Source organism: Stegastes partitus, unplaced genomic scaffold (assembly GCF_000690725.1).
Source record: "Stegastes partitus isolate 25-593 unplaced genomic scaffold, Stegastes_partitus-1.0.2 Scaffold736, whole genome shotgun sequence".
Classification (NCBI taxonomy): Eukaryota; Metazoa; Chordata; class Actinopteri; family Pomacentridae; genus Stegastes; species Stegastes partitus.
In genome coordinates, this window is record NW_007578467.1 from 130,354 (window position 1) to 143,993 (window position 13,640).

General features: G+C 40.5%; 1 protein-coding gene across 1 annotated transcript in view; it reads right to left on the minus strand.

Annotated features, from left to right (window-relative positions):
• malrd1 (MAM and LDL receptor class A domain containing 1) overlaps positions 1-13,640 on the minus strand; it is a 67,781-nt gene that overhangs the window by 5,291 nt on the left and 48,850 nt on the right. The window contains exons 21-27 of the mRNA XM_008291337.1: positions 12,067-12,247; positions 9,114-9,242; positions 8,847-9,008; positions 4,979-5,136; positions 2,989-3,190; positions 2,145-2,423; positions 986-1,111 (exon numbers count right to left, since the gene is read on the minus strand). Of these exons, the coding sequence (XP_008289559.1) occupies positions 986-1,111; positions 2,145-2,423; positions 2,989-3,190; positions 4,979-5,136; positions 8,847-9,008; positions 9,114-9,242; positions 12,067-12,247 (1,237 nt within the window). The remainder of the gene's footprint in view (positions 1-985; positions 1,112-2,144; positions 2,424-2,988; positions 3,191-4,978; positions 5,137-8,846; positions 9,009-9,113; positions 9,243-12,066; positions 12,248-13,640) is intronic.

Below are 13,640 nucleotides of genomic sequence, written 5' to 3' on the forward strand. Positions count from 1 at the left end.
TGTTCTGAACATTCTGAAAAACTTGACTCTTGATGTCTCAGTGTCTTCATGTAACCTCAGACTGACTCCACGGTTTTGAGATCAGGGCTCTGTAGGGGCCAAACCATCTGTTGCAGGAGGACTCCTTGTTCTTTATGTCTCTGGTTGCACGTTTAGGCTTGTTATCAAACCGCAGAATGAATTTGAAGATAGTCCTGCACGGATAACAATCTATGCATCTACCTACATATTCTGCACCGTACTGCTGATTAAACCTTCTTTCTTCCACACAATCCACCTGATGATGAGTGCTGTCGCCGTCATAGGTTAGTTGAGGGTTATGAGGGTTAAATAATCATCATGTTTGAAACTCCATTATGAAAGCCTGAAGATCTGTTCCGACCTTGATAAAGTGACTATGGCTTGGCAGTGAAATGCAGGCTAAATGGGAGGTTTGGTCTTGTTCCTGAAAATGCGGGAAAGCAGAGGTTTATATGGCTGGGATTCTGGCAGCTTACTGTAACCTGTGAGGTGTGCTTTGAAGACTAAACAGCCAGACCTGAAAATGTCCAGAGAGTCGCTGGTTAAGACAGGAAATGGGCACATATGAGTGAAGCTTTGGCAACACTTGAGTCAAAACTGACTGGTGACTCATGAGAGCATGATGTAGAGAGAAGAACATAGAAATGTGGTCAATTAAATGTAAAAGTTACCTATTTAAAAAATCTATTTTTTTTTCTAAACAAACGGATAAAAGGAAGAAAATGTGTGATTTAGATTAAAGGATGTTTTTTTTGTGATGCAACACCCTATTTGAACTAAATGCCACCATGCTTGACGTCAACGCTTTTAAAGAAGCTCAATCAAAGCATGCAGTCAGTAATGGAAGTGGAGACTTTATGAAGAAACACATGATCAAAGGTGAAAGGCACAAACAGACTTGGTGCTTTGGTGGTAGAAGCAATCACACTTTACAGTTTCAGTGAGGTAAGTAAAAGCATGTTACCATCGCAGCTGGATTCATCTGAGTGGAAAGGCAGGCAGTCGGCAGAGTGATCGCAACGCTTCTGAGGGGGGATGCAACCAGGAGAGTTTTCACACACCAGTTCTCCCAGCTCACACTGCAGCAGAGCTGGTGGAGAAACGAGGAAGGATGAAGCAGGGTGAGCGCCGATGAGCAAAACATCAATGCTGCCTCTTTTTTTATCCGTAATCTGTGAGATAATCTTGTGTTTACTCCTTCAATTTTCCTCCTGCACATTACTCATGTCATGTTTAGAGTTTCGTAAGGAAACATTGTGCAAGTTGTTGCACCAAAATTCAAACAAGTTCAGCGTTTGCCTCCATGCTGCTTAGAAAAATCATCTTACTGCCAGGCACCACAGACCTGCTGCTTTCAATCAAGGACACAGCAACATCGAGTTTATTTAAGGAGCTCATTTTAAAACAACAAAGACCGACTAAAGTGAAAATAAATGTAACACACAAAATAAGTACAGCAGTGCAGTTGTCATATTTTTAACTGCTGTGATTAAGAGCAGATGTAAAAGATTAAAAAAACAAAAAAACATGAAGAGAGTGAAGAAATCTAACACAGCTGACAGAGACAATAGGAAACGGTGGAGAACGTGGAGTAAATGTGGTTGGTTTCAAATACAAGGACACAAACCAGCAAGTCAACCAATCTTCAAGCACTCATGCAGCTAGAGTTTAATATCTGAGATTACTGCTTCCACCCCTGTACTTTTAAAAAAACCAACAAAAAACAGCAGCTATGTCTCTCTTTTCGGAAACAGTGCCACTGCTGCTCTGGATAATCAACATCACATGCTGTCAACAGTTTTTATAGTGACTACTTCTCCAGTGGAAAATAGTTCCAGTGAGAGCAGTTCACCACGAGGTCTGTGGATTATCCGCAAGTAACCATTATGCTTTTGGAAAGAGATGATGGTGTTGAATTTTTGAATTATTTAGCCCGGTCGCCGACAAGCTTTCATGCAGGATAATGCATCTATCTCTTGATGGATCGCATGCTTGTACTATTTACTTCAAGTGAAGTGGTTTAAACAGGGGGAAACTCAGAACATGTTTACTCTTTCCTCAGAACTGCAAGGCACTTTTCCAGGCAACTATCCTTAATGACAAAAACACATGAACTAACTTACGGCAGCTGTACTCATCCTCTCCATCCGGGCAGTCGAGGACTCCGTCGCAGCGCAGTATGGAGGGGAGGCAGCGGAGGTTCGAACACTGGAAATACCCAGTGGGGCAGCTGTCTTGAGGAGGAAGAGTTCCGGGTACCAAGGTCGGGCAGTGCTCCTCGTCGGACCGATCGGCGCAGTCCGGCTCTCTGTCACACCACCAGCTCTTCGGGATGCACTGAAAGGAGTACGAGCACTGGAACTGGTCCGCACCACAGGTCAGAGGCTGTGGAGTTACTGGTGCTGAGGTAAAGAAAAATGCATGCACATAGTTACACATGTTAAATTCATTTTTATTGATTTTAGGTCACACACAGTTAACACGGTTTACTGAGAAACCATCAGAGGATTGTTTGGAGATGAGTGTGTTTGGTTAAAAAGCAGGCAAGTATGCTAAAAGTGTTTTTAAGACCACAAGCTTCTTCAGAAAGTCAACCAAAGAAGCACTTCAGGGGTGAAGGCAGAGCTGGAAGGTGGGGGCGAGGAAACAGCAACAATATAAATGTAATTGCTTTTGCTCCCCAAAGCCCTCTGTGCTGTCCCTCGGCATTGACCCCGTCTCCACAGTGAATTTATACGGACCTACAGGGCAACAGGCTCCATTAGCTCACTACACTCTCCCCGAGGGTCCATACAAGTCATATGGAAACTCAGGAGAAGACCACGGATGTTGGAGGACAGAAAGTATGGGGAAAAAAAGGAAAGGAAATGGGAGAAGGTGAAAACTGGAGGAAACGAAATGAAAAATGAGGATGGTGCTGGAGGGGCAGGAAATGTGGAAAAGAAAAAAAAAATGAATGGAAACTACCTCCAACCATGCAATCTGCGGTGAAGGAGATGTCATCCAGGGCGATGTCTGTCCACATGTCTCCACCCACCTCCGCCTGGAAGGTCACTCTGAAAGGTGCCGGGTTGGACAGGATGACATTAGCGTATGTCCACTGGTTGCCATGGTTTCCAGTGGCTGCCCACATCAGCAGACGGGTACCGCTGGATCCAACGGTGTAGACCTGACGAGTTCACGTGACAAAAAATGACATCTTCAAATGATGTCACTAAATTGAGCGACACGGTAGTGAATTCATATTTTTGACTGCTTTTTGTTATGAATGCAATTTATTTTTGTCTGAAAGTGAAAACACAAACACATTTTAACCACAACGTAAAAGAACTCTCGACAGACCAAGAGTGTTAACGTTACAGTTTACCATGCTGGTTCAACATAGCTATACTTTGCATCATTTAAATCATACATTTTACATGTTTTTTTAAACGTTTTAAACATTTTCCAGCAGACTATGGTGCATATTATCATACTAGGGTTCGTCATCTCACTATAGCTGTAAATGCAAGGATTTTTATGTCCCCATCAGACGAGGAAGAAGTATTTGCATCTTTTACTTGAGTAAAACAGTACGACAATGTAAAAATACTCCATGAAGTAAAAGTCCTGCATTAAAAAGGTTACTTAAGCGTCACTGTTTGTATACAGTCCACCATTAGATTCCCTGCTAGACTGGGTCTGTACACGTTGCCTGAGCTTTCCAATCATTAATAATGTTCTTTGTTCTCATTTTGACCTCTGCTTTATAACCTGGAGCTTGTTTTTTTGTTGCCTGATCCATTTTGTCTTTCAGTACACTGCAAGCAGACTTTTACCTGCCTTCCTCTGAGTTGTTCCTGAGCTAGTTATTATATAAAAGTACTGACTGTATCAACAGCAAAAGTACTCATTATCTAGATCAGCACTTGTGTAAAATTATCATGATGCTGTTTGTGCATGCTATATGCCTCTACATGTCACTGCATCTTTTCAATGTGGTTGCTGGTTTTGGTGGCGCTAATATCACTGGTAATTAACTACTTCATAAATTGCTGGGTAGTTTAATTTCACATAAGGTGTTATTATCTGTGAGTCGATCATATTTAGGAAGTAAAATCTTTATCTGGAAAGTACCCAGTAATTAAAGCAACCAGATGAATGCAGATTCGAATTGCAGTGGAGCAGAAGTATAAAGTCAAGCATCGCGAAATGAAAATACCCAAGTAGTGTATGTATAACTTAGATTGTATTTAGACGCATTACTTATGCATACCCTGTTTCAAAACATACACATTCTACCCATCACGCCACACGAACCAAACCATGCTCTAATTTTAAACCTTTTGGATAGTTACAGATTATGATTTTTGACTTTTTGAGCAGTTTTGTTCACAATTCTTGTGTGATTGTTCCATCTAAAGTACATCTGTGTGCATAAACATGTAATAAAGCATGGTTGCAGAAATAATTAATTCTATTCAGTTCTGCAATTAAAATGTTTATTTTGTCATCCCTTGAATTAGTTTATATCCACTTCAGTTGCAACAAATTTTTGAGCCTTGTAGCTCCTCTCTAATTAGGGATTTTTTTTTTTTAGCTTTTGGCTTACTGTTTGTTGTTTTGAAATTAACCCAGCGAATAAAGAGACCTAAAAAAAGACATGAAATGATGGATATGATAATCAAGTTTGTAAGGTGACATGCTTTGATGGATTATTTGCTGGCAGGGAGACTTTCATTCCCTCCTGTGGGTAACAGATGATTGACAGTAAGCAGAGTGTAATGCAGTGATTGGGTGAGTAAAACAGGAAAGAAGTTTCTGAAAAAACCAAAGGAAGCCTTCAGGTTGACTGTGATGGATCATCTGATGGTAAATGACAGTAAAAAAAACATCCTTGGAGGATTGGTGCCTGATAAAACCTTAAGAACAGAAAGACTTTGAATCATTTATGGAAATGTGGCTGATATCAGGTCACCTTCAGCGTTCCCATCCTGTCAGAGCCGTGCATGAAGAACCAGAAGCGCAGGTGGCACCGGCCGATGCTGGCAGGAAATGGACTCCTGGTGGTCACCTTGGCAACGTCGCCCTCCCTCTGAGTAGCAGAGTGCACGTACAGGAAGTTCCCTTCACCACCTTTGGAGATAAATGCAGTTCACTTCACATTCATAGTACATTTATGTAGCTATGAGTAATATTTCAGTGTGATGAATGATGAAGCTGAGACAGTAAAAGAAAATCCGGAGCTAAACCCTTCTCAACCATCCAATTTCAGCCGCGGGAAAAAAAAATCCAATAACTTTCTTCTGTTGTTTCCAATATACATGATATTTGGACAGAAGAAGGTTGTTGTGAAACGTTATAGCCTGCAGCAAAAAGCTGCAGAGAGCTTCTTCGGCTTGGCTAGGCTTGGAGATGAGACTGCATCTGTGCAACGGCAGAACAAAGTGGGAGTTTTCCACATGAGTTAAAGGGGATTTAAGGGCATCGCCATCCACAGTGTGCAGCAAACCCTGCTCCCACCCACAACACTGGATTCTTCTTCTGCAACTCAAAACATCTAAATCAAAACAGAGTCTGTGCATCCATTCAGATGATTTTGTTTCCCAAGAACGACCATGTGAACACATGTTGCTCTGTAATTCTGACGGTAACATAATCTGATGATGCAACTAAGGGATTTCTGCAAAGTCATGATTTGTCCTTGCTCAGTGCTGTAATATGTGTATGTTCCACATGGTCAGGTTTATTGATCCATATTCCAGAGTCATCTCTCCGATCGATGAACTCAACCGACCAATCAGAGCAGCCCGCTGACAGCCAATACAAGGAGGAGTCACAGCTACATCTCAGACTAGGACAGCAGGTTAATTGAGTGCACTGTCACCCATGAAAGAACACTGCTTTGTCCTCAAGTTTATGGTCTGCGAGGTATGTGTGGATGACATGCTGCTTTGGTTTGAGACACACCTCCAGCCCAGCATCAGCTCTGCAGCATCAGTGCATCCAGTAAAAACATGATGTATCCTAAAGCACAGTCAAGAATAACTTCAAACTCATACTCAAGAATCATACATTTGCCACAAATGCTTTTACATCAGCATTTAAGCACTATAGATGCAATGCTATCAGAAATTAATTCTAACTTGGGAGGGAATCGTTGCATTTCTAACCTTCTAACAGTCCTTGAATCATGTGTGATGTGGTGTTCTTTGAGGAAAATTAACCTAATCTAAGCCTAAAATTGTAATTATTTCTTCAAAATCCCTTTATTTTACACGCCTTGTTTACAGATTCACCAAAGACAAACTGTTCGCAGTGACCACATTCTGTAAAAAATTACAAATTCTGCATTCATTGGTGTGGTTGAGAAGCTGTTAGTGACTCAGCCATGGCCAACAGTCACATAACAAAAAAATGTAAGGACTTTTTGGCTGAGTTGCACCACTTTGTCTAGTGCTGTCAACAGATGTGGACACTTGGAAAACGTTACACTTGAGTTCTCCCTTCATCTAGTCATGATTGTGTTGTTTAAATAGAGGTGCAGGACTTTATACTGCAGTGAAAGTAGGTCCACAGTTAGTAAAAATGTGACAGCAGCAAAAACACTCCCAGAAACTGTTTGGGGATCAGAAGGTTAAGTCGAGCTTCACAGTCTCTTTGGTCCGAATGCGATGTCTTCAACACTCCAGCCTCGAAAAATGTTCCTTTCACGATGATATAAAACAGAGAAAGAAGCGAACCCTCAAATTTACCGAAGCTGAAAACAGTAATCAACAATTATTATTCCTTATTGCAAAGGAAGGGGCATCAACAGACAGAAGACAATAGAGTAATTAATGAATGCAAATTACAGGCAGAGTCACATGGAAATCAAGGTTTGCATTGCCTTTCATAGATGAGGGTAATTATAGCCCTTAGTGCCATTATTTTTTTAATTAATCAGCAGAAAAAACATTTAATAAATCTGCATCGCTGTATGCACAATAAACAACAAGTCCAATGCTGTTAAGCTCAGTTTGACTCAGAGTGACATTGATCAGGATGTATTATTAACCCTGCCTTCACATGCCTGTCGAAAGCTCCTATTTCCCGGCTGTCAGGTTGTAATTACAAAGGCGCTGCACTGAGCTGCCTGAGAGCTGAAAACACGGAAGATGTCAGGAGGATGCACAAGTTGTTTGTTCTTAATTTTAAGAAATTGGTTTTCTTGACAGCATTATTAATGTTTCGCTGAAAAACAAGGAAGAAAGCAAACACAAGCACGGAGCACAAGAAAGACCCTCGGCCCAAAATTACAGCTGTGTTTGCTCATTCTGTCGCGAGGACGACGTCACAGGTCGCTCAAACTCTTAAGTATCTCAACTGTACCAAAGGTAATTGCTCCATGCATGCAGGGAGGTGGTCAGGGTGGATGGTGGGTCAATCCGAGTGCAGGACTTTGACACCTAAAGCAGGATTTTGCATTCTGAGTCTGGCATTTGTTTGGTTTCAGGCAACGAAAGCACTTTGGTTGAGGTTTGGGAGAGATCGTGGCTTTGGTTGAATGTTTCTTAAATGAAGCAGTCATGTCTCGAGCTTCAAGTTACTGCTGACTTTTCAATGCTAAACCAAGACGTTGGTGGTTCCCCAACATTAAGCAAATGCTGCGAGTGTCTAAACTTAACCATGAAATATTTTAATCATCATGCTGTTCCTACGAGTGGGTACTGTATTAAAAAGCAGACATGGTCGGGGGAGCAAACTAAATGTGCTGTCAGCCATCATTTTGCAAATGCACTTAAAATCAACATTCTGCGACTGGGCCGAAACATTTATCAAAAAAAAAGTTTTCTCATTATATTAATGTTTCTCTCAAAACGTATTTGCCGTCTCAAGCCTAAAAAGAGACAGGAGCAGCAGTCGTTTACTGCATGCATACTTATACTCTCTGTGTCACTTGAAAGTAAAGTACACAGTGTATAAGGTAGGACTCTTGTCTGCTAAGAGCAACAGAGGAAGTCAAATGGTGCTTTTAAAGTGACACGAAGTCTATGTAAGGATGGAGACAGAGTGGCTGAGCAGGTCAATGTGGGACTTCAACATGATCGAGGAAAGAACACCCTGGTAGCATGTGATATTTGCTAATTCAGAAGAAAATGGGACAGTGGGGTAAGCAAGAAATAGTTTGAGAAATGAGTATCCTTGAAAGCAGAATAAAGACCTAGTCACTACAAAATAAGAAGAAAACCAAACTTGAAGTTAGAAAAAAAAAGATTTCAGTCTGTTGGGCTTCTTATAAACAAAAAAACTGCCAAAAATTCAAATCAAAGATTCTTTAAACTAAATTATTTACGACCAGTCAGACTTAACTCTGGTCAACTCCAGCTGAAGAACAGACAGAATACTCTTCATCTGTAAACCGCTTTATAAATCAAGTGTAGTTGGTGCTTGGCAACATCAGAAAAAATACTGTAGTAAAATAGTCAATCATCCTAAAATTGGTGCAGCTCAGTTTTCAATCAGTCAGCATGTTTTTTTTGTTTTTTTAACTGTGACCATGATGAGTCCAGCAAGTAGTTCTTTTAACTATGAAGATGAACATTCCTTAATCTTAAATAAACAATTATTAGAACCCAAATGATTGTCTTTCCCGAAACCAACTATTTTTTTTGTGCCTATCCAAACATTAACCAGCACATTTGTAAAGGCACTGACCAACAAAATTGTCCTGATGAGTGTCAAAGCAGAAGATATTGTTGTTGTGGAGGTCAGTAAGAAAAGATGTGTTTTGTAGTTTAACTTGGAGGACTTGTATAAAAACACATTTTCTATGAGACAGGGCTGGCAGCAGAGCAGGTACAGACCTGGGCTGTGGTCAGTGTGTGGTCCAGCTCCGGGTGTCTCAGTCCTGTGACTGATCCTCCAATCAAAGTCGTCGTCAGGGTCTTGAGAAAGCTGGCAGCTCTCTTCCCACTGGTCGTCTTCCACGTTGAAATCACAGGCACCTGGCGAGCCAATTACGTGGTCTACGAGATCGAAAGATGGAAGGAAACAGTGAGAAGTCTTTCTGCTGTGTAATAAGACAGATTCACTCTCGGTGTCAAAGAAAGCTATTCCCCTTTTCTACTCACCGCAGTCTATCTCATCTGATTCATCATCACAGTCGGCCTTGTTGTCGCACACCAGGTGGGACTCAATGCAGTGGCCACTGTGACACACAAAGTCTGTGACTGCGGGACAGCTAACTGCATCCACGGCATCTACAACAAACAGAAACACACAGACACAGATCTGAGGCGTAAACAATCATCATTCCTGCTTCTATTCTTCATCAGCTAATCTTATTTAATCTTCTTTGGGGTTGGCTCATTAGCCAGGAACCTATGTCCTCCTTTTCTATCCAGATGAATTAAATCTAGAATTAGACAAAACGCTGTGATGAACAACTGTATTTTATTAGAACACAGCTTTCCTGGGCTGCGCACCAAAGGACACGAGCAGCAGAGACGACAGTAAACAAAAGCAGACAAAGGCCTGTCGAGGAAATCAAAGCCTCCTTCCTCCAGCTCCGCCTTGTTCGAGACAGAACAGAGAGGAAGGAAAAGAGATCAGGTGGATCAGAGACAGCGCACATATAACTACATTATGTGTGTCTGCGTTGATGCGCCGTTAGACTTCAAAGGCAGAGACGTTAAATGATGGCTGAAATGAAGAGGAGGTCAGCGGGGTTAAAGCCATCATAGAATAAACTGGAAATCCATTTTAGCATGCATTCAAAGTTGATTGAAGTGTGTGTCATTTGGTTTTGGACAGACAGTTCGTCTACTTTTCAGGAGGTTTTTTTTTTCCAGCTATGTCTCCGCTTGTCTGTAGGTTAGTATTTATGTCTCTCTATTTAAGTGTGTTAATATTTGTGCATTGGAGGTGAGGAGGAACTTGGCAGAAGGAAAAAAAAAAAAACATCCCACATGGTGTCCAGCCTTGTGCCACATCCTGTTTAATGTGGAACATCTGTCTCGGACATAAACATCAAACGGCGTCTGTCAGCGGCTGTCATCGCATAGAAAATCGAAGTCCCTCCTTTCAAAGACTCTCGCTCGGCCCTTCTTTTTCTCAGCGAGTGAGTCAATTTCATAGCGCGAACTATCAGTTGGAAAGATCATAAAATAATTTCACAGCATAATTATATCTCACTTGTGGAGATTATTGGAAGAATACTTTGATAATACAGCGACGGAGGAAGGCAAGAGAGAAATTTAATGTCACTTAATCCATATTATATAATAGGGGCTGAGCTCTTTTTTTATTTTCTAGGCCACTTTCACTGCTGTAATTAGTTATCCGGGTGCTCAGAGACACACAGAATTGGTCAGGGTTTACATCATTCATTACTATTCTTTAATCCCGCATTTACAAAGAGATTGATTCATGGGTTCAACGATCTTGAAAGACAAGATTAAGGATATTCTTTAGACTTCTGAGCCAAAGTTAGAATGGTATGAACAGAAAATGAGTGAATAACACCGATTCTTTTTCCTTAAACTTTTCAAAGTTGGGTTGAATTAAAGGTTACTTTTAAAGTAAAGAAGCAATAAGGAAGATTTGTGCTGCCACTGTGCACAAAGCGACTATAATATATGTGTGGAGGTTTGCTGAATACCAGAGTGTCTGTGATTACTTTGCCAGGTGGTGAGACTTCTGCCTTTAAAAAACTTTCCTCTCCGCTGCTCGACTTTGGACAATGAAATTTCAAGACCCTGCGCATCTACTCAGCTCACCTACAGTGCCTGCATTTTAATGGCCCAGAAATGGTCATAGATGAAAGGTGCCCTTTTTATGATGGCGCATTATTCATTTTTGTTGGTTGGTTCTCGTCTCTACCTGACTTGTCTCTGCTGTGAATGAAGGGACTTTGTTGTAAAAGATGTACCACAGAGGAGGGTGTAGGTTTCAGTCAGTGTGGCTGCAATTCCCTTTGAATTTGTGAATCTTTTGTGTAGCTTATTGTGTCCACTATAATAGTAGTTATCCGCCTTGTTCACCAAGAAAACAGCTATATTCCAGAACATAAAATCTTGAAAAAGTCTTTCGTGTGGCCTTTTGCTACATCATTTTATCATAAAACAAGTCTAGAAGCATACTAGCAGCGCCGCCAGCATTCTAACAATGACGATACTAACATGCTAAAGCTTAGCAAAGGTAATGTCTGCCACGTTTACCATCCTAGTTAAGCGAGTTAGCTCTAAACAGAATACAGAAAGCTTTTATTGCCAAGTGAGCTTGCACACACAAGGAATTTGACGTGGTGAATGAAACTGTGGTAAACAATAACACAGGCAATAAATACAGAAATCTAAATCTAAAAAAATTCTAAATAAAATATTATATGTTAAAAAAAAAGTATAAAAGTACTATGTAAATAAAAAGTACTGTGAAAAAGAGAAGTAAACTTGACTAAACCAGAGTGAACTGTTTAACCCTAACTCTAAACACACATTGCTCAAACTTTCAGGCTGAGGATCTGAAATTCACTTCTACTTTTCATTAATGCCAGCATGCTGTTCTCAACATATCGCACCTGTTTTATTGGTCCACCTCAATTTTGTTCTCATTTTATATTTTTGCCTCATTGCAGTCTTAAGTTTTAATCCTGGTTCTGTGACATGAAGCACTTTTTAATTTAATTTCATTTATGTGAAAAAATAAAAGCTATTACATTATATTAAATTGTATTGTCGTTGCATATGCATTAAATATTGACCTGATTAAAAAGAGGATAAGATAGATAGATAGATAGATAGATAGATACTTTATTCATCTCCAAGAGAAATTTACAGACTTCATCTATTAAGTATCATGAATATCTGCACTAAATTTGTAACCAGTCAGTTCAATGATAGTTCAAATATTTTCTTGGCTAACAGCTCAACAAACCAACATGGCTGTTCCTAGAGCCCAGAGAATCTGGGGAAAATCTGCTGCACTACCTTGTGTTCAGCTCTCCTATCCAGATGTACCACTAAACAGATGTGAAAGGAACTGACTGATAATGTTGTTTGCATACTGTGTTTATATGTCACCTACTTGGAGCACAGTCTATGAACTCCAGGTCGTCCAGGGCGGCTCCTCCGCTCACGTCCCTCGAGCGAATCCCCTCAAATATCACCTCGAAGTTCCTGAGTTTCCTCAGGGGGACCTCTGCTTGGTTCCACTTATTCCCCTGATTCCCTGTTTTGTTCCACACTTCCAATAAGTTGTCCTCCATCTGTGGAGAAGAGCAGCGATGACAAAATACGATCATGTGGTAGCATTTCACAAACTTCTCTGGTTGCAACCCTAGAGCTGACATCGACTGGAATATCATTTCATAGAGCCTTAAAGTGGATTTCAAGCTGCAACTGTGATTACTGTCACACTTATATATTCTTCAAGATTGAGTCAGATGTCAAAAGTGAAGAACTTCAAATTAAAATGAGCTGAAATTAACTTTTAGACAGACGGCTGCTGCTAAGAAACAGTGGATTCCATCTAAGAGGAGTCATTAAAGTCTCATTAGCATAACATCGTAGTAATAAGTTCCCCGCCTTGAGACCTGCTATTCAGACTGAAACCCTGCTCCCCCTGAGTTATGCTAATGGATTTCTCTCATGCCACATATGGAACATATTATAAGACAGACCGAAGTGTATTCCTCTGTAAGTCCACTGTGTCTTTTCCCATGGTACAAGCCAGGCACTAAATCATGACTAATACAGCTTTGAAACAGTCAATGTGACTTTGGTGGATGTACGTCTTTATGAGTCAGCGTCTCACCGGTGGTTTTCAAAGTCATGTCAAGATCATCAATGAGACATTTACGAAGACATAGATCATCTTAAAAATACACTGTTTTGCTTAAGAGTACGAAGAACAAGCACAAAGTCAATAATGAAAGCAGTAAAAGTTGTAATGCCACTTATAAAGTTTTAACAACAGTTCATAGGAAACAAACAGCATCCTCTACGCAGCTCCACACAAAACCAAGTATCTGTATTTGTGAATTTTAAATAGTTACGCCTAAATAAGTGACACTGTTTTGCGGTATTTTGTAGGTGATGTTTGGAACTGTGTCATCTAGGGTGAAAAATGTAGATTATTTTCATCTTCAGTCAATCTGCAGATTATTTTTTGAGTTAAAAACCGTATAATGTCTTTAAATTGTTTGCTTTGTCTAAACAGTAGTCCAAAACCCAAAACATGCAGACCAACAAAAGCCCAAAACCTCACAACTGAGAAGCAGGAGGGATTGAATGTTTGACATATTCACTGAGAAATTACTCAAACGACAAATCGATGTCGAAAACAAAACAGTTGCTGATTCAATTTCTCGCTGACTGACAAAATACATAGATAAATAGTTTCTGCTTTCGTCTCGCTTGCCTCATCTACTTTGTGAGCAACAGCGCCGGACGTATTCTGACATAAGGAAGCAGTTGTTCCCTGCTCTTCAGCAAAAGTGTGAAATTTAACCATGTGTGTATTTGCTAAACTGAAGCCGTCCTTGTCTTTCCTCGTGTAAACCCTGAAACACTTCTTATACAACATCGTCCTCCCCTCTGGGTTGCGTGTGTAAGTTTGTTTTGGAGTTGAAAACTGGCTCATGATTGTTGTTTGGGAAT